Source organism: Squalius cephalus, assembly GCF_949319135.1.
Source record: "Squalius cephalus genome assembly, chromosome: 8".
NCBI lineage: Eukaryota > Metazoa > Chordata > Actinopteri > Cypriniformes > Leuciscidae > Squalius > Squalius cephalus.
This window is the reverse complement of record NC_137129.1, coordinates 33,465,386-33,486,239: the sequence shown is the minus strand read 5'-3', so window position 1 is coordinate 33,486,239 and position 20,854 is coordinate 33,465,386. Positions and strand designations below refer to the sequence as shown.

At 37.0% G+C, this 20,854-nt stretch overlaps 2 protein-coding genes across 5 annotated transcripts in view; one reads left to right on the top strand and one right to left on the bottom strand.

Moving 5' to 3' along the window:
• LOC307163827 (uncharacterized protein) overlaps positions 1-5,804 on the bottom strand; it is a 29,779-nt gene extending 23,975 nt beyond the window's left edge. The window contains exons 1-3 of one of the 2 annotated variants that reach the window (XM_079880064.1): positions 5,602-5,804; positions 4,767-4,848; positions 4,541-4,696 (exon numbers count right to left, since the gene is read on the bottom strand). The gene's annotated coding sequence lies outside the window, so the exon portion shown is untranslated. Of the gene's footprint in view, positions 1-4,540; positions 4,849-5,601 lie in introns of both variants that reach the window. The other variant, XM_079880063.1, reaches the window with a different exon arrangement.
• A 1,238-nt stretch (positions 5,805-7,042) lies between these two features.
• Positions 7,043-20,476, top strand: cacng6a (calcium channel, voltage-dependent, gamma subunit 6a). Of its 3 annotated transcripts, XM_079879483.1 has the most exons (6): positions 7,043-7,147; positions 9,326-9,372; positions 14,638-15,432; positions 15,525-15,599; positions 16,343-16,480; positions 18,797-20,131. In XM_079879483.1, exons 3-6 carry the CDS (start codon positions 15,033-15,035, stop codon positions 19,015-19,017), a joined length of 834 nt encoding a protein of 277 aa, XP_079735609.1. In that variant the 5' UTR covers positions 7,043-7,147; positions 9,326-9,372; positions 14,638-15,032; the 3' UTR covers positions 19,018-20,131. The 3 variants fall into 3 exon arrangements, with proteins under 3 accessions (XP_079735609.1, XP_079735608.1, XP_079735607.1); XM_079879482.1 differs by lacking the exon at positions 7,043-7,147 and having other exon boundaries at positions 9,245-9,372; XM_079879481.1 differs by lacking the exons at positions 7,043-7,147; positions 9,326-9,372 and adding an exon at positions 20,332-20,476 and having other exon boundaries at positions 14,886-15,432; positions 18,797-18,986.
• The last annotated feature ends 378 nt before the right edge of the window (positions 20,477-20,854 follow it).

Here is a 20,854-nt window from a genome sequence, read left to right as displayed (position 1 = left end):
GGAGCACACTAACTTATAGATAACATTAAGGCTAACATACTTAGCCAAAAAAGATGTAATTTTGATTTCATTGGGCCTTTAACTATGGTAAGGGTCAGGGGCGGGGGAATGGTAGAATAATATAAGTGATACTGCACCAGTTACAACAAAGAATTGAAGTTGCATCTTCTGAAATCGAATATTTTATATAACATGCAAAAAACAGTCTGAATGTCTGAATACCAAAGACTTTATATAGAAAGACGGTGCACTCGTACTACTATGAATGGGAGAAAGTGTAACACGCAATATGGAAATGAAATGAGCCGATGTTGATTGGTAAAGTCATCGTGTCACTGCAGCAGAAACAGTCAGTGTTCTGAGATGCGTGCTCAGCTTGGTCCAGCCTGAAAAATTTCAGTTTTTTTTTGTCATGATTCAAGCATTTAGAAACAAAATGTATGAGACAGTTGTTGTCAGATTTCATTGGTGATTTCAAATATGAAATTTAATTGTAAGCTTGGCTTGTTTCCCCATTCAAAGAGATAGAATGCACTTGCATGTCCGAGAGGTGTTTAAAATATGGCCGCTGAGTGAAATGACTTGTCTTAAAAGGACTTTGTGAATACATAGTATTCGAAAAACAGAAGGCGAAAAGTCTCCAGTTGACCTACTACTCCCAAGATTCTGAAGTGTGCATTTTACTATTCCATGAGGCCATGGAAGTGTCTGTGAAATGACACAACTGACACAGGTAGGTCACGTGACAGTAACAAAATGGCAGATGTAGTAAGTCCAAATTTTATTCATACTACCCACGTTCATACTATATAGAACATACTTTTTTAAAGGAGAACTCCGGTCATTTTTAACATTGAGCTCATTTTTTTGTAAATGTGGAGTGCTGTCAGTACAGAGAACAACGATAAAAATCGGTGTTGCCTAGACCGTGTTATCCTCTTTTTAAAATTGGCACCCTGTTGACTACAATGGGGCAAGTTTTAAACCTGCTTTTAGCCTCTTAACATCCTTGATGTGTCATTACAAGTGCACAGCCAATGTGAGTGATTCCTTCAGAGTGAACACGGTGAATCTGACTGCAGTAGATGTGAAAGATATGAATAAAAATGAAGTTAATTCAGCCAGCGCACATACCTGTATTTATTTCCTGTTTTCGGTCGAAGTCCACAGTAGTCGATTGTCGAGTTTACGCGCGTGATCATAGGTAACTCACTAACTGCGCGATCGAATGATGGAGAAGAATATTTTAACCAGGCTTATACAGACAGTAATGTATGGTGAAATGTTGCTATTAGCGAGAGCGATTCATTAGTGTTTCTCCGTACAATTTTTGGTATTGTTTCTTCAGCAAATTATCTGATTACGTTTGAGATTCCGGATCTAACTGCCGCCTATTGTAGGTTCAGGATCAGGTGAATGGCTTCGGTTACTGGTGTTGTGTAATCATCCACTTACAGATGTAATTGATCCTTAATTAACAGCTCCTGCACTGATCAGTCTGTAGGTCACTCTCCTTTGTTTAGTAAGAGTTATGATGACTCCCCGATTGACTCTTAAAGTACCTTTAATCACTCGCTCTATCTGTACTGTAGTGTTGTTCAAGAGATGAGTATGGAGAGAATGACATGAATGAGAATGACTAGACAGCAAATCAGACAACAGAGTTTTTCATTGTATGAAGCTAGGCAGTAATCTCTTTATCTCTTTCTCTCCTATGCGTCAGGACAAAGCCTAATACTCAAACGGACACTCTTGGATGGCATTATGGGCAGGGTGGGCTATTAACCTTTTTGCCCACTATCCACAATGGCTGATCAACGCTGCATTTATGAATTGAGTGAAAAAGAATCCAGTTCTTTTTTGCTTTCACAATGGAATTGAAAGTGGAATTGCATTAAATGTGCACAATTACAAAACATTGAAACTGCACTAATGGCAAAACAAAGCAAACCTAGGGCGCTCACTATAAGACAAAAATGTTAAACTAATGGACCCTTTTCACAGACTGATATTAAATGTGGGGTAAGCAATATTTAAATAACGCTGATTGAAAGTTGGTCTGACCGACACAACAACAAACGTGTAGCCAACCAGTATTAGGGGGTGTATGATGGTGGAGGAGAGAGAACAAACAAAAGGGAGATTTAAAGAAAGACTGTAGAAAGAGAGAAAAAAGAGAAAAGGTCATAAGAGTATCACTGGAAAATTAGGGGTTATGATTAAGAAAGAGCTTAAGGACCCGCATTAATATTAGAAAAGCTTTCCAGCGCTGGAGAGAGCTAAGCGGGAAGGCCTGAAAACAGACGCGGAGGTTGCTTTGATTTCGCTCCACATGTGAGTAACACTGGTTTTGAGTGTCATTGTCTGTCTGGAGCTGCTGTCCTGTTGGTAACTAACAACGATCTCTTGTTTGTATTTACTCTTTGTTGTACGTCCCATAAATTACACAGTAACTGCCACATGTGAACGCGCTGCTATTTTTTATTAACAGAGCTCTTGTCGCCAACACAACAAATCAAGTATGAAACAGCTCACGTTCAGAGAGCGGAAGCTGTTTAAAACGGGTGGAGCCATCCCACAGCTGATCAGAAGATCCTGCTTAGAACAAACAGCAATAACAAATAACAATAAAAAAACAATAACTGAGAATACATAATTCCGTAACAGCTCTTAGTACATGCGCACCGAAGGGGAAGGACGTTCTTAAAGAGCCCAACACTTTTAGAGTAACATGTTAGAATACACAAATCTTATTGTACTTCTGTACAGATCATTTATTACAATGATCTACACATGGAGAATACGATATTTACTGTTTAGCGTCGTTGTTAGTTCACCCACCTCGCATGTCAGCGATCAGGGTTCGAAACCGGCCATTCAATATGTTTAGTTTTTTAAAAATGTTTTAAAAACTTCTTTTTTTGGTCATGCGAACGCTAAGGGAACATTCCATTTTCAAGTCATAAATTCTCAAGCATCTTTAACCTGTAGAGCAGCATGCTAGATTTGAGGGAAAGATGAGTCACTTAACTCATTTTACACTTAACTAAATAACTGTATAACTGGGGGTACACTACCATTTAAAAGTTTGGGGTCGGGAAGAGATTAAAAAAAAAAAAAGTAACTGAAATCGTTCAACACAACAAATGTTTCAAGTGGTTTGCCCAAATTCAACTGAAAATGCAACTGTTAATGATTTCTGCAGTCTCAAAATTATACAACCCCTTCATGGCAAACATCTTTAGTACTACTTAGAGCACTCTTTTGCTGTCATGACCTGCTGCAAATGAGATGTATAACCAGACACCAGCTTCTGGCAGTGTTTCTGAGGAATCTTAACCCATTCAATGACCTCCAGTTCAGTAATATTCTTGGGTTTGCGTGCTGCAACCGCCTTCTAATCCCACCAGAGATTTTCTATGGGGTTCAAGTCAGATGACTGTGATGGCCACTGTAGAATCTTCCAGGACTTCTTCTGCAATCAAGCCTTGGTGGAATTTGAGGTATGCTTGGGATCATTGTCCTGTTGGAAGGTCCAATGACACCCAAGCTTCAGTTTCCTCACTGACAGCATGCCATTTTCTCCTAGGATTTCCTGATATGTGTGACGGAACCCTTAACCCACCACCCCTCACGCCTCAGACCTAAGAGAGAGGGATGTGCGTGCGACCGCCGGACACCGCCCCCTTACCTGGACCCATCCCATCTCTTCACTACCCATCCTTCACGATTCCCTAGCACGACGAGGACACCAGACCCCTTTTGTTTTAACCCTCCCGATGTCCCGAGGGCGATGATATCTTCTCTTAACTTTTGGACCATTCATTTGACTTAGGGTTAGGGTTAGGGTTAGCCATATTTCTAAAATGCAGTCAAACGTGACACTCAACAAACCTAGCCAGTTCAGGTATTTCATGTGTTCTAGCTCAAGCACACCTGGTGCAACTAATGAAGCCCTTGATTAGTTGCATCAGGTGTGCTTGAGACAACACCTGTTATGCAGATGTGTGCTGTTGTGAGGAATTCTTTTCAGGGAGTTGAATAAAAGTCATTAAAAGTTGCATTTTGAGCTAAATTTGGGGAAACCACTTTAAACATGTGTTGTGTTGAGCTATTTCAATTACTTTTGTTTGATTTGTTCATTGTAAACAGCTGAAAGTCTGTTAATTTTGCCAATAAAAGTGATTTACAATGGGGGTTGAATAATTTTGATAACAACTGTACAGTATTTGAAAGAATCCTCTTGTGCTCACCAAGGCGACATTTATTTGATCACAAATGCAGTAAAAACAGTAATATTGTGAAATATGATTACAATTTAAAATAAATTCTCTATTTTAATATATTTTACAATGTAATATAGTCCTGTTGTTACAGATCGGCCAGGCTCTCACACCAGCCAATCACAGCGCACTCCCATACCTGAATACTAATCAGACACACCTGCACCTCATCATCACCATCCTTACTACCACTATAAAGACACACTCCTCACCATTGTTCATTGTCCGGTCTTGTTCACATGAAGAGGACTACTTACCTTGCTATCTCCAAACCCGTATCTCCTAAATGCTCCAACGACCATTCTCCAATCTCCATTCTCTCCAGTGTTCCATCTCCAGCATCTCGTCTCTCCTCTGTGTCTCCAGTGTTCCTTGTTCCTCTCATCCATCTCACCCACGATCAGTCATCATACCTGTAAGAAGAACCATTCCACTCATCACCTGCACACCGCTCTCCAAATTATCATTGTTCATACCACTTACCTGCATTCTGTTCCCGCTCTGTGTTGTCAATAAACTCCTGTTAACTTCCATTTCCTTCTCTTCCAGTCTGCTTCCATAACACCTATGTCAAAGCTGAATTTTCAGCATCATTACTCCAGTCTTCAATGCCACATGATCCTCCAGAAATCATTTTAATATGCCGATTTGGAACTCAAGTATTTTTTTTTTTTTGTTAATAACCAATGTCGAAAACAGTTGTGCTGCTTAACCTTTGTGTGTGTGTGTGTGTGTGTGTGTGTGTGTGTGTGTGTGGAAATTTCGGGATTCTTTGATGAATAGAAATATCAAAAGAACATCGTTTAGCCTACTTCAAAATAGATTTTTATAAATGTCTTTACTGTCATTTTAAGGCATCCTTAAGGCATTAATAACAAAAAAAATGTTTTACTGACTTGAACAGTACTTCAAATTTAAGCTTTTAAAAGCACTTGTATTTGTCCCCTGTGGAAACTGTCTAGCTAGTGGCACATACATCATTTGAGTTGAGTCAAACGGTTGAAGACGCTTCTTTTTCGACAGCACTAGATCCAGTAATACTAACACTTTCTCTTCTATTCTATTCTATTAAAAATAATAATAATAATAATTATTAACATGTACTGCGTTAGATTAAACTGAGAGGGGTCATAGCACTTGCATATTGTTGTCCTACTATAGTTTAGCGGCATCTATTGTTTTCATTTGTAAGTCGCTTTGGATAAAAGCGTCTGCTAAATAAATAAATGTAAATGTAAATGAGTTTGAGACCCCTGTTATAAAGGATGTATTCCCTGTCACTGACAGCTAATATAAAAATATATATTATATATTATACCTTGTTTAATAGGCTGATTGGATTTCTGGAGACGTGTTGAGACACCTCTGCCTGCTGGCGCCACCTACAGGTCAGTGTTGGTGAAGTAGAGGTTCTGTAGAGGTTAGTGAGTGCACAAACCAGAGCCATTGCCATGCTGAGCACATAAGACTGCAGCACACTGTCTGTCTCTTTCTCGCTGCCTCTCCGTTCTTGTCGGTCTGATAAGGCTACATAATACAAATGAGCATCACCCATGTCAGTACATCATAGATCCATTGAAAGCACTGAATAAAGATTAGACTGCAAGCATGTTGAAGTTGCAATCATCTCAACAGCACATATTTAAAAGAATAGTTCACCTGTCATCATTTACTCATCTTCACATCAACACAAACCTATTTGTTATTTTTCTCAAAAAGATGATGTTAGCATTAGTCACCTGTACTGTAATATCATTGAAAAAAAAGATGCAATGATACATGTGAACGGTGACTGAGGCTGTCGTTTTGCTAACCGTCACCCCCCTTTTTGAGCTTAGATCCGAACTTAAATGGTCGTTTTAATAATGCTTTGGAATACAAGTTGGTCTCTTTCTAAAGAAGACACTCAGTTCAGCACTTCAAAAAAAGGAAAGTGTAAAAAATTTTTATAGAAGTTTAAAGTTGACAGTAAAGCAAACATACTAAAATAAAATATTTTTTTTATACAAAATAGGTATTTTGGAAAATCATTTGGACTTTAAAATGATTAGAAAAATCAAAGCCATATGTCTAACCAAGTTGTTTTCAAAATTTGAACAGATCACAAATTTAACCTAAGGGTTTTAAAGGTTTTCACAGGATGAATTTTGAGTGTTTAAGCTTTCGAAAGATATCTAATTTATGCCAAGTGACACTGACAGGCTAACCAGGATAGCGAGCAGGTTAATAGGCTAACCAGCCAAATCTTGACCTTTTTAATAATTGGCAGTCATTTAAGGAATGAGCATTTGTGTCTTCTACTTACATCTGTTTCCCATAAAAATATTTTATCTCATTCAGATTCAAATTGGGGAAAAACTTTTCAAAACAGAGAAAATCATGACTTTTTATACTGATATAGTGATAAATAATAGCTTATCTCTTGTCTTATCTCTTTGTATGAGCTATTTGTGAGCTAAAGCGAATTGTGGGAAATTTTATTGTCTTTTTATTTAAACTTAAAGGGGTGGTAAAATGCCCTTTTCACAAGATGTAAAATAAGTCTCTGATGTCCCCAGAGTGTGTGTGTGAAGTTTTAGCACAAAATACCCCACAGATATTTTTATATAGCATGTTAAAGTTGTCACTTTTTGAGGGTTTGCAAAAACGCACCGTTTTGTGCCTGGCCCTTTAAATGCAAATGAGCTGCTGCAGAGGGCGGGGTTTCAAGAGCTCATGTGTGTTAACAGCTGCGATTACCTCACGCAGACACACTAAAATGACAGAAACTGTTCTGCCTTTAATGTTAAAATGGAGTCAGACAAAGATGGAGAGACTCAAGAAGAAGTGACAACATGTAGAATGCAACAGGACGTCTCTGAATGGTTAGTTGATGAATTTATGTTGCTGATGTGGAGTTAACTATCTTCAATTAGCATATTCTGTCATGGTAATCTATAAATCACTCATATAGGAACTGTTGTGAGATGCACACAGAGTGACTTTCTATTGCATGTGAAAAGACTGATGCTAAAGTTTGAGCTGACTCACAAATGTGATCTTATACAACAACTTTTCCTCTTCTCAACATGGACTGCGTGTTCCCGGGGGCGGGGTTTATGTAAATTTTAGGGTTAGTGATGTCACTAACCCTGGAGGAATTGTTTGTTGTAGTCCTTTTCTTTAAAGGCAAATATCTCCCTTTGCTTTGAACTTTGAGGGTTGTAACTTTGCAGATGTTGTTTATGCTCAAACAGCAACATTACACACTAACTAAAGTTAGAAAAGTGAAATCAAAATCAACCACCCCTTTAAATTTCATGAGTAAATGGTTGAAGTCTTATTGAGTACAGAATAGCACATAATACGCGTGACGACTGAATTACCCGCAATTACCTGTGTGTTGTTAGCCTATGATTAAAATGACATCACTGTCTCATAACCCCATGAATTAACTGCCTGAGAATTCATGAAATTAACCAGAATAGTTCTAGACATAGTAAAAAAGACAAATACACATCTTTCTTTCACTTGAAGAACACTACGTAAAATTCTCATATGAATAAATGCAAATGTAAATGTATTTATTTCACCTGTAGGACACTGTGGGCGCCCCTCATGCACATCCACGGTCATAATTCACTTGACATGTCCCCATGACATCAAAAGGGGACTTTAAATTTGGCTAATACACATAACTCACATTTAAATAGCATCTGTAAATAGCAACCTTAACCACTCTACTTAACTATTTGTCAGTGAAATCTTACATTGTGGCATCAAGGACGTTTCTGTTTGTGTTCTTGGCAAGCAAATCTGTTGCCCGGTTCTCCATTACCATTTGGTGAAATTGACACTTTACTTTTTTAATATGTGTTCATGGTCTTATTGTAAAGAGTTGATTAGTTTCTTCGTAATCTTTCATCAAATAAAATTACTTATGGGCTATTGAATATTAGCCAGGTAGTTACTGTATGTAATCATTGTTTTAGCAAACTTGAAGGTCTGACTCCAATTTTATAACACCCAAATGTAATGATATTACATCCAATATAACATCCAATTTTAAATGATATACATTAAATGAAATTTAATGATGGCTTTAGCAAAATAATTTAATTTAATAAGATTAAATAAAATTAAATAAAATTGAATATATTCATAGTCATTGTTTTAGCAAACTTGAAGATCTGACAATTTTATAACACCCAAATTTAATTATACAATTAATTCCTCACAAAATCATAAAATAAAGTCTAAATAATAAAAAATGGCTTTAGTGATTTTTTTTAAAATAGAACAAAAACATTCAAATTAAATTAACAATACAAATATTAACAATACAAATAATTTCGTAACAAATAAAATAAATTCTAAATAATAAAATAATTATAATAATTATAATAAAATACCTGGATTGTTTTAGCAGATCTACAGGTCCAATTGACCAAAACCAGTTTTAAATAAAGTCTAAATAATTGAAATATTAAATGTAATAATAATAATAATAATAATAATAATAATAATAAAATGATTTTAAATATTTTGTTGTATAGACACTGTAGTAAAAGTAGTAAATCTTCCACAGTCTTAACCAATACTTATAGTAAACTTCAAAACTTGAAATACTGACACTGCTTCAGGATTCCAGGCCTCATTTTCCCAGAATCAAACACCCACTGGCATACATGCTGTAGTGTAACCTCAACTCTTCAGTGGGCTCAGTGCCATGCTTTTTAATATCATTAACAGGTGGCTTTCTAAAATAGAATCAAGAAATGCTCACACTCGTACTCACGCAAGGAGATACAACCATCACACTGGCATGGAGACGCACACTGAAATCTATCAGACACAGTCAGCAGGGCAGCCATGAATTAACAATTGACAGACAGACACGGAACTCTGTGCCAACAAACCTAAAAAAATCATTGATATCATCATACCCGGACATGGGCGTGATCTTTTTCAGACGCAAACAACCCCCACCCCCCAACTAGTGGTGTGCCATATTGAAGTCCTCCCTCTTTAAACCCCTCTTACGTACTTTCTTTCCGTCTCAGAGAAAACCCCTCTGCAAACCGGCCTTCACGTATTCGACACTCGACAGGTCAGCTGCTTGTTTGTGCTGTTGTGATTCACTGTAGAAGTACTTGCTTGCTTTGTCAACGCTGTAAAGCTACATTTAATTCTTGTCAGTCTGGAGCTTATGTGCTTTCTTTATTACTAATATACCCTGGAATGTTTGACCATCAAGTCATGTTTAATGTTTTTTTTTTCTCTCTCTATATACTATATTTTGGAAGTATTATGTCCTGTTTTTCTTTCAAATATGCTGTTGTTCACATCTGAAATATTTTGGTTAATACTGTCTGCAAGCTAATTTAACCAAGTCAATAAAGAACTACATTAAATATTTTTAGATAGATGATATCGCATTATATATCCAGAGAAATTAGCTTTATTGCAGCATACATGGTACAAAAAGCATTCAAATAAATTGTAAGATTAACTTTGTTACATTGTTACTACACACAAAAAAAATTAAGCCATTATGCTATTTTAAAGGTTCCTAATTTTGTTTTGGAGATCCTACAACAGCTTTACATGCATCAAAGGTCAAAAAACACTTTCATTTTCTCATAATATACATTGCACATTGAGACATTTTTCAATGATTCTCAAATGACTTGTCAGATGATTCAGTCTCTCTAAATCCCTCCTTTCCACAAGCTACATGCTCTGATTGGCCAGATGACCCAATCTGTTGTGATTGGTCTACCACTTACAGCGCCTGTCGCCATTACCACAACTGAACTTCAGCTCAGACAGCAACGATGACGTCGATTTTACTATATCAATCCGAGCGCGAGTCCGAAGATGAAACATTGGAAGAACTAGTTATTCAACCTGATCCTCCATCATAAGGACTACTTGAGCAGGACATTTCTCAGTGATACACTATTCAGTTTGACGTACATTATGAGATGTTGCAGCTGTAATTCCTCAATCAGCATTAACAAGTGTATGTCCATCAACAAACCGATGTTTATATTTCTAATTTATTGCGGTGAACGTGGGAACTGCGTCAATAACAGCGCATACGTTAGCCGAGCACTAATGTGAATGACTGATCTAACAAACGTTTGTAAAACAAATCTTGCTCAATCCTTCATCATTACTCAAAGTAGTAAGAACGACAGACAATCTGCATTAATAGATTTAGGTAATAGTGTCCGAGAGCTGATTTGCAGAACTATTTCAGTAAGACAGTAATAACATGAGTTAGCCGGTTAGCAGAAGACCAACACAAAATAAAACACAAAACTACGCATTTTGAACACCTGGTAGAAAATATATACATCAATAATTAATCATACTTACAGGTTGTGATTCTGAGGAGCAAGCTGGTCCAAATAAACTGGGTACTGTTAGGGTACATAGGCGTGCATTATGCAAATGCATTAGCTAGTGACGTCATGGCAGTTCAGAGTCAATATTTTATTTTGGTAGACAATAACTTTATTTATCGTGCACTTTCGACTTTACAACTTTGCAGACCATTTACATTCACTAACATCTATATTACACACTGCATGAAAGGGAATATTAGAAAAAAAACATAATGGGGCACTTTAAGATTTATGCATTTCAATTAATAGTAAAATTCCATCAAATATAATTGAATAATACTTATGTAAAAAATATGTAAGGATTATTTAATATGATGGAATTTTACTATTAATTGAAATGCTTAAATCTCGAAAAAAGGCTTATTTTTTGAGTGTATTAAAAGTCAAACAAGTAAATGTTTTTGCTGATATTATTATTTTTTTTTTAAATAATGGTCAACAATTTCTTTTTTTTTTTTTTGTGGGTGTTGCTGAAGGGCTCTATAGTAAGACCAAATCAAAAAACAGGGTTTGTTGTGACATGACGATCAGCAAAAAAAAAAAAAAAAAAAACATTCATCTTGATAAATACCTACATTTGCTTAGGGAAGCCATGCAAGTATATACACGTTTCCGTTCAATAGTTTGGAGTTGATATGATTTATTTTTTCAAGTTTTTAAAGAGTTTTAAAAAGTCTTATGCTCATCAAGGCTGCATTTATTTGATCAAAAATCAAATTAACATGTTGACCAGTTGTGCTGCTTAGCATTTTTGTGGAAACCGTGATACAATTTTGTTTTCTTCAAAATTCTTTATAAATTTGGTGATTATCTCTAAGGAGGACACCCAACTTAATATATGATATTTACCATCTGATTCTAATAATGCCATGTCAGTAAATGGAAAGGTCAGCCAGCTATTTATTATCATGTTAATTATTGTGCCTTTAGCCCCAACAGCAGATGCACTTTTTACCCCAAATACCATACTTTTACATATTCTAATTTATTGGGGTGAACATGGAAACTGTATCAATAACATATTATCAGTGCATATTAGCCGAGCTCTAGCGTGAATGACTGATGTAGCATAAACGCTGGTAAAACAAATCTTGCTCCATGCTTAATCTTTCCTCAAAGCAGTGAGAACGACAGACGATCTGCATTAATTGACACAGTTTTAGGTAACAGTGGCCCACAGCTGATTAGCAGAAGTATTTCAGTTAAGACAGTAATAATGTGAGTTAACTTGTTAGCAGGAGACCTACACAATATAAAACTCAAAACTAAGTATTTTGAAAACCATCTTTCAAGAGCAAGCGGTTTGCGAATCCTGCATTGAACTCTGAGATTTGAGAAGCAGTCGTCAGTAAAATAAAGGAAACACAGCAAAAGTTTAGGATTATACTGCTGTGATATCGTGGTAAAGATGAATTTTAACCACTGATTATTCACATGCTCATCCTTGGGCAGTGAAAAAACTGGCTTCACCTTCACATTGTAGAGCACAGCGTCTTCTCGACATGATGCTATCCAGTATCCACAGGAATCAGCTGCAGGTTTGAGGTTCAAGTTTACCCTGGTGTCTGCGTGCAATAAGTGGGCGGGCAATATGCTAATGTTTCGTCTTGACGTCACAACGAAACGGCTTATGACTTGTTTGAAAAACAATTAATTTAATTGACTCAGAGTCGACTCTTACTTTTGAAAGACAATAACTTTATATACGGTGCACTTTCAGATTTAAAACTTTGCAGGATGTTTGCATTCACTTAGAGCTATGTTACAGACTACATGAAAGGTCATTTTCAAAAATCCATAATAGGGGCACTTTAAGAAAAGTGCTAAGCTGAATTTTTGTTCCATCTAGTGGTTTAAAAGAGAACAAAGTCAAATGCGCCTTTTACCCAGGTGCGCCTTTAGCCCCGTTCATATATATGATGTTTTATTAACAAAGTTCGGGAGGAGCACATTCAAATAATTAACCTGATTAACACGAGAGGAGCGTATTCAGGTAATCAACTCAACGATAAGAGGTATATATATATACATACAGCAGACTGGCCTCTGTTCGTCGACAGTTTATCAGTATCCCTCCACCGCCCCATCTCCTCACTTGTAGTCCTAACTATTCTTATCACAACGGGGTAATAATAATACACTGGGTAAATAAAAACTCCCACTGGGTTCGGGCCAAATTCCGAGCTCAGAGCCCTCCCCCCAGACTGCACGCCAAATATGCATAACACTTACTCTACTTAATTATATGCAAGTGTGAACTTGTGAAATATAATTTGCCAAACAAAACACAGGAATTCACAGAAGAAAGCACTACACAACAAAATAGTTCACTTCAAAAATGAGTAACCAGACAGTTGATGTACCCCATTGGCTTCCATAGTAGGAAAAAAATACTATACAAGTCAATGGGGTCCATCAACTGTTTGGTTACCAACATTCTTCTAAATATCTTCTTTTGTGTTCAGCAGAAGAAAGAAATTCATACAGGTTTGAAACAACTTGAGGGTGAGTAAATTGACAGAATTTTCATTTTGAAGTGAACTATTCCTTTAACACGACTAATAACGCAACAAAGAACTAACGAGGGCGAATGAGGAGAAACTAAATAGAGACACCTGAACTGAGGAACCCAATCAATTAGAAACCATGGAGACAAACAGCACTCAAAAAAATGATTTTAACTCTTTGTTCAATTTCATTAATTAAAATGAGCATATACGACACAACCCTTCATAGAAATGATTCCAGCTTAATTTCATTAAATGTAATCAATGTAATTTGTAAAAAATTTGGTTTACCAAAGTTTTTTTAATTGAGTCAACATGAATATTTTTCATTCGTCTTAACCGGATGTCACTCAAAAAATGAATTTTGGCCTCTTGTTAAAATAATTAATTAAAATAAGCAAAAGTAACACGATTGTTTAATGTTGTCACAACTTAATTTAATTGTGTTCAATCAACGTAATTCATTTGTGTGAAAACTACATGAATCATTGTTGTTGACATCTAACTGGGCAGTGGATCTGTAGTTCCCAGCATGCTTTGCAAGGGACTGCATTAAGAGGTTCAATTTAGGGAAAAAGTGTTATTTTATGTGTTTTTCAGTAAATGGAAAGATGTTGTTAGTTAATGTTAGTGTTTAAAGGTCAGTTATGTTAGAAACTTAGAGGACTTTCTGTAATGTTTTTGAATTTTGTGGTTACCATTATGCAGAAGAGTGCGACTGTGTTTAGGCTGTGGGCTCAGTATTACACTATGTACATTAAACTTTGTGTTCAGGCTGTGGGCACTCAGTATACACTATATGCGTAAACCTCACTCGCAGAACTGTACAAGTAATATTTAATATTATAGCCTATTACTATGTAAAAAATGGCTTTAATTCAATTGAACACTAGTAGTGTCTATCATTAGAAGTGACCGTAGAGTCAAATTAGCTAAAATTATAATGTTGGTGATTTAAGGCAGGACAAAAACTAAATGTAGTTAACCTGACAAAACTTTTTCTAGTAGGAATAACTAAATTAATTTAAATTCATACAACAAGATTACAACAAATTATTTCAAACTAATTCGATTTTGTTGGAAAAATGTAATTCAATTTCGTGGAAAACCTTTCCTTAATTTAATTAAGTTCGTTCAACAGCTTATTTTTTTGAGTGAGGGAGAGAACGGAGGAGAACTGAACTAATTAACAGACTAGAAGATTAACTAAGAAACTCAAACATGAATATATAAATTTATATGCAGAACAGAAAATAAGACATTTTGAAGAATGCTGGTTACCAAATAGTTTTGGTTACCACGAGCTTCCATTGTATGAACAAAAATAATGTCTTACATATCGTGGGGTAGCTGGTGGTATACTCAAGTCTAGTCATCATGATAAACATGTTCTTCCATTTCATAAAACTGTGCTTAAGTTTGATTTACTGTTTTAATCATATTCTTAATTTTTAGAGTAACCAGTCTGACCAACCCCTGACTTCATCACCTCCTCATCATCATTCACATCTTCAAGCTGTATTAGCACTCAGTTGTGTGAATGGGCAATGCCTGCAGTTCCCAGCATCCTTCAGCTGTCCATCTGGCCTTAACGCCTCCATAATTAACATCCTCAGCTGCATCTTCTTCTGACAAAGCCTTCCACACCTCTACATGTGAAACACATTAGACTGACCTAGATTTATCTTGCTGGATCAATCTAACTCAGACTTCTCCAGCACTAACTGTCTTTGTTTGTCCTCTCATCTGATTATTTTGTCCTCAATCATCTAAGAAGACTTAAATGTCCTTTCAAAATAAGCTGCTGCCTCTCATTCACTTGTTCGGATCTCTGAAGCTGCAAATCAATCATGTGGTCCACGTTCATCGTGCAGGATGAAGAGGTAAGGACAGGGAATGCATCTGTTGGGGTACACCAACCTTCCTGTGCGCTGGAAGGGTTTGTGGGATCACGGGGCGGCGGACGCAAGCGGCGACATAGAACACACCCCAATTCTGGAGATGGAATCAGCGAAAGCCAAGAGGGCAAAATCAAGATGACGTTATTCTTGGCTGTAACCGGCATTATGCTCACTGTGCTCGGGGTGGGCACAGAGTTCTGGGTGGAACTTACACCACCCAAGAGCTTCTACAACAATCAGACTTGTCTGGTAGCACATTATGGCTTATGGAAATGCTGCACCAAGACGTTCTGGGTGTCAGATACGGACCCAAAGCAGGAGATCTGTGGGCCTTCGCACTTACAGGGAGGTAAGAGAAAATGTCCCATAATGTCTCAACTGGAGTGAAAGCATTATGAATAATCCGTTAGAATAACATCACCTTCCTGGATCCCATTATAGAATCCAATTGCACCTTCTTTAAGTTCTACACCACTGGAGAAAACATTGTCCTATTTCAGAAAACGCCAGAAAAGGGTGAGTCATCGCACATCCCCCTCTTTGTCTTTAGATTCCTAGCACTAATGTGTCTTTCTTTAGGTCGTCACTGAGCGCTGACTCCATTTATACATTTTTAACCAAAATATGATCCTTAAATGTTGTATGAGCAACGAAAAATAGCATGAATAATAATACGAATAAAATGAAGGAAATGAATGAAACATTACATTTCCAACAGTAGCCTACCACTTTTCAATAAGGTTTCATTTGTTAACTTGAATGAAATGATTATTCTTAGTGTTAATTTCAACATTTACTAATCCATTCTTAAATTCAAAAGCTGTATCTCATCTGTTAATATTATAAAGTGGACTTGAGCTGACATGAACAGTTGTAGTTTCATTAACATTAACAAAGATAAATAAATACGGTATTGCTCATTGTTAATGTTAGTTAATGCATTAACTAATAGAACCTTATTGTAAACGTTACCCAATTTTATAAGAACATCTGCATCATATTTAAAGGCAATATTGTGCTAATTAAAAAGACATTTTAAGAAATGTCATTAAAATTCCCAACTCTTTCAGTACACGAGTGTCTTGAAATTGACAGCCACAGAAAAAACCTCAGCCAAACCATCTAAACATGATGACAAACCACCTAAAAACCACTTTTAAATCAAACCATTTTCTGTCTGTTAATTCAGCTCAGCAGATGTGTGCATTATGCCATCATATCATTGCTATTTGCTGATTAAAACCTTCTTCCCTCTTCAGATCTGACAGTAGCATCGGCTATGTTAGCTATCATTAGTCTTTTCCTGATGGTGATGGGAGCTATGTGCGTTATCATGGCAGTAAGCAAAGGTGTTCAGTTCTTCTTGAAGCCAGCCGCAGCTTGCTTCATACTGTCAGGTAACATTATTATGCTATTGGCTAACATCTTTCAACTACATAGTACACATGCTTTTTACCTGATGCTGAACCTGATTTATCCAAAATAACTTTCAGTGCATTTAAGGTATACATTTTGCCAATATGTGTATTACCATACTTCACCAATTGAGCTAATACTATATGAGCAAAGGATGCGTTTACATGACAATGATGCACTAAAAATGTAAATTTTTTCTTTTGTATTCTTCGCGTACAGACAACATTATTGTCAAAACGATCCCCTTTCACACAGATCTGCAAAAACGACTAAAACGCTGTATTATGCAAGCTGGCAGTATGTTGGCAAGTAGTTAGTCTCAGCCTCAGACATCACACCCACAGACCGTTTGCTAAACGTCTGATACATATGGCACACTTAACCGGAAAAACTTCAGGAGTTTCGAAGTCGTCATCTGATTGGTTGAGTTCTACAGGATTTCCGGGAGACGTGTGTGTCGCGTTCTTTAACGGTCTGCCTGGAAACAAAGCTGTCATGAAGGCAAACCCCCTTACGGAATAAGAAAGCTGTCGTGTTTACAACTGTGACAATGATATCCTACAAGGATCAACTAAACAGTGGATATTCAAAAGTGTGTGAAGTTCGCGGCTCCATTTTTGCAGTAAACTTGCACAACATTCTTGAATGAAAAATGTATTAGATGCATGCCGGTCTGTTATTGTAGGGACATACAATAATAGGGTCATACTTTACATTTTCACGCCCCAAAACATGACGCGGAACAAAACGAACTGTGATTGGTTGCTTTGAATGTCAGTCAGACGGAAGCTGCCAATGAAAGCTGTGATGGAGTCAGACTGATGGCAGAAGGTCTGGCTACTCGAGACTAGCAAATAAATGGCGAGGTTACAATGTGAAAGAAAAACTACATTCCTATAGACTGAACACGTAATACGCATGACGTCACCGTTTTCACAAATTCGCGTTTTTGGAGTTTACATGGAGACGATAATGGTATCTTTAAAACTTGTACTTTGAAACCCATTTTCAAAAGTTGTCATGTGAATGAAGTCGTGTAAATGAATGGCCAAATCACATACAAATGAAAACGGTGTCAATTCTTAAAGGGGGGGTGAAATGCTCATTTTCACTCAATCTCCTGTTAATCTTGAGTACCTATAGAGTAGTATTGCATCCTTCATATCTCCAAAACGTCTTTAGTTTTATTATATTTAGAGGTGAAAGATTGGCTGTACCGAGTCTTTCCGGAAAAAACCGAGCGGCTGGGGGCGGGCCGTGTGGGCGGTGTGCTATAGCTGTGCTAACTGATCTAACAACAACACAGAGAGACATTTGAAGTAGTTTACTCACCGTGACTGCTCGATCCTTAAGCATTAGACGATCTGCAAATAAGTCGATCTGGGCTTTGTTTATAAAACAATCATCGTCGAAATGCAGGGAACAAAGAGTCGTGCACAACCTCCGTTGATGCTTCGAAAAAACAAACTCCATCCACTATTCCCTTAACGCTGGGTTCTTTGGGAATCTGTGCAGGGTTGTCTTGCCCTGCCAACCAAAAACCCACTTCTTTGGTGACATTGACTTCCCTAAAAGCCGAGCATAGCGCTTTGAGGTAACGTACTGCTTTCGCTCTCTTCTCTCTCTGGTCTGCGAGTGCGCGCGCGGCCGCGGAGAAGTGCCCTTAGGACCCATATAAGGAAATTCCGCTCTATCTTACGTAAGACAGAGCCATACTCGAAAAAAACTTTCCGAAACTTGTGACAAACCGGAAGGAGTATTTTTGGAACAAAAATACTCCTTCAAACGTACAACTTAACTTTTGAAACTTTGTCCATGTTTAGCATGGGAATCCAACTCTTTAACAGTGTAAAAAACTCAGTATGCATGAAACAGCAATTCACCCCCCCTACATATTTCACCATTGATTCTGTAACAGATGGTTCAGTTGGTTCCCTTCACTGTGTTTCCATATCAGATATTTATGGTAAATGGCATTTACACTGTAGTCATTTCTATATACAGCATGTCAACATCCAAACAAATTTAAAAAGCATTGTGGTCTTGGAAGAAAACTTTTTTTTTTTTTATAAAGAAACTGGTTGGCCAAAAAAGTGCAAGATTACAAAAAATATAACAGAGATAGCTTTGGATAAAGTAACATTGAGAGCAATAGCAGAACTAGCCAACAATGTATGCTAACGCACATGCGGTAGGGTCGTTCAGAAAAGGCAAGGCAATTCCAAATTCCTGATAAAAGCCAAGAAACATAAGCTCTCACTCACACATCTGATTTTTTCCCCTCTGTCTCTCAACAGGTGTCTTAATCTTCATCTGTCTCATCACTTTCCACCAATCAGTGCTTTTATTCTTAGCAAGTGACCAATCCATACCTCTACGCCATGAAATGTCATGGTCGGTGACTTGTGTGGGCTGTGCAGGGGCTCTGGCTGTTGTTGCTGGGGTCTTGTTCTTGGTCCTTGTTCTTCCATACAGTCCATGGAAAAAGTGCCTACCTAAGAAGAACAGTGACATCTAGTGGTGTGGAGGCTGAAGTGTACTTCTCATACAGATTGCACTGAATCCTACTGATAATGTGGAACAGATAACAACAGTAGTCCCATGCATCCTGGTGAATCTGGGAAAAAAGGATTCATGAACTGTACACACACACACACAACCACACAGTGGTTGGCAATGTGATTATAGATGAGTTGGCACTGGAGAGTATGCTTCTGGAAATGTAACAGAAGGTGACCCAGACATTTTCACAGATTATATGTACCATTAGGATGGAATGGTTCAGTGATTATTGGGCCTAAAAAACTAATACATATTAGTTCATATAACAAAACAGCTCAATAATCCTTTGTGTAAAACTCATGTGCAATATTACATTTTTTTGTTGTTGTTGTTGAAATATTCCTTTTATTAGTTTGTTTGTAAATTATATAATATATATGTTCTATATGACAAATATAATATAGCATAACAATTGATGCTGTATATTTTGATTAGCTTTATATACTGGAGGGGTCGTTTAGAAAAGGAGGCCTTGGATACTTTCCTTGGATACTGTTTAATTTAACCTTTTCTGAAGATCATATTATAATATATATAATCTAGGACTATAATGTTGGAATTTTGCTCAAATATAATTGTGGTGTAAATGCCTTAATTGGCATGATTGGGTTTCCAGAGGCAAAGTGAAATGGATTGTAACTTTACAATTGTAGGCAACAGAAATTAAGCTAATTTATGCTTTTATATTTAAATTTCTACAGACATTTGTAAGCTTTGACCTAGTCTTGGCAAAGTACATACCCAAAACACCTACCTTTTCTCCTTCATAATGTGGTAATCAGCTTTCATGCCTCCCTGTTATTTTTTGTACCCATGGTGAAGGAAATAAGAGAACCACTTGAAATCCACAACAAAGCTGCTTGAGATACATCAGTGAATCTATTCTGCTGCCGGTTGACACTGATTATTTATTAACAGCAGTGCCTTTGACGTGAAGCAACCACATGGAATCTCACATTGCATATTTGAAAAACAGCATGATCGCTCACTTTTTCTTTTCTTTTTTTGTTGTGGACAAAACTGCAGCATTGTCAATAAATCATAAATAAAGTGATGATTATTTACAGGAACTTTATTTGTTCTGGCTGATTTGCGGAAGCATATACTGAGAAATTTAAATTTGAAAAAGATACATACCAGCTTAAACTGTAGAAATGTGTTGTCAAATTCACAGACAGAGGGCAGTTTAGTGTTTCAAGAGGTACTTCAGTTACATGATAGTGCTTCCAGCCATACTGAAAATCAAATTTTCTGTTATTCTGTGGTTTAGTCTTGCAGCTGACAGTGCCAATGAAAAGCCCAGTTGATTCATCTCCGGTTTTGACCAGCCCTTTTCATCTGGATGTGGTCGCTTGATGACAGCAAGAGATGAACTCAAATCAAAAGCATTAATTAAAAGCCCCAACATCTACTGCTGCTGCTCCTGCTGCTTCCGATTGTGAACGCTGACATTGATGCTGATCTAGAATCAGTTACTGAAAGTGTTAGAGGAAAGCAGATCATAATTATGAGAAACTTTCATTGTTGGCTGCCTCTGGTGCATGACAGAAATAGCTTTCCCACTGAGTTGGGCTGGATTATGCAACACTCCGAACTAGGAATTCATTGGTTTAAAAAGCAAACTTTTTATAAAACTTTTTATAAAACAAAAGAATACATATTTATTTTAATTATTTGTAGGCTACAGGCTGGATTAAAGTTTTTGAAGCTCTGCAGTGGCATCTGACATCAATGAAGATATGGGCATTTTCAACAGATAATTTGCCTCTCTGTGTTTTTCTTGCAAATCTAGG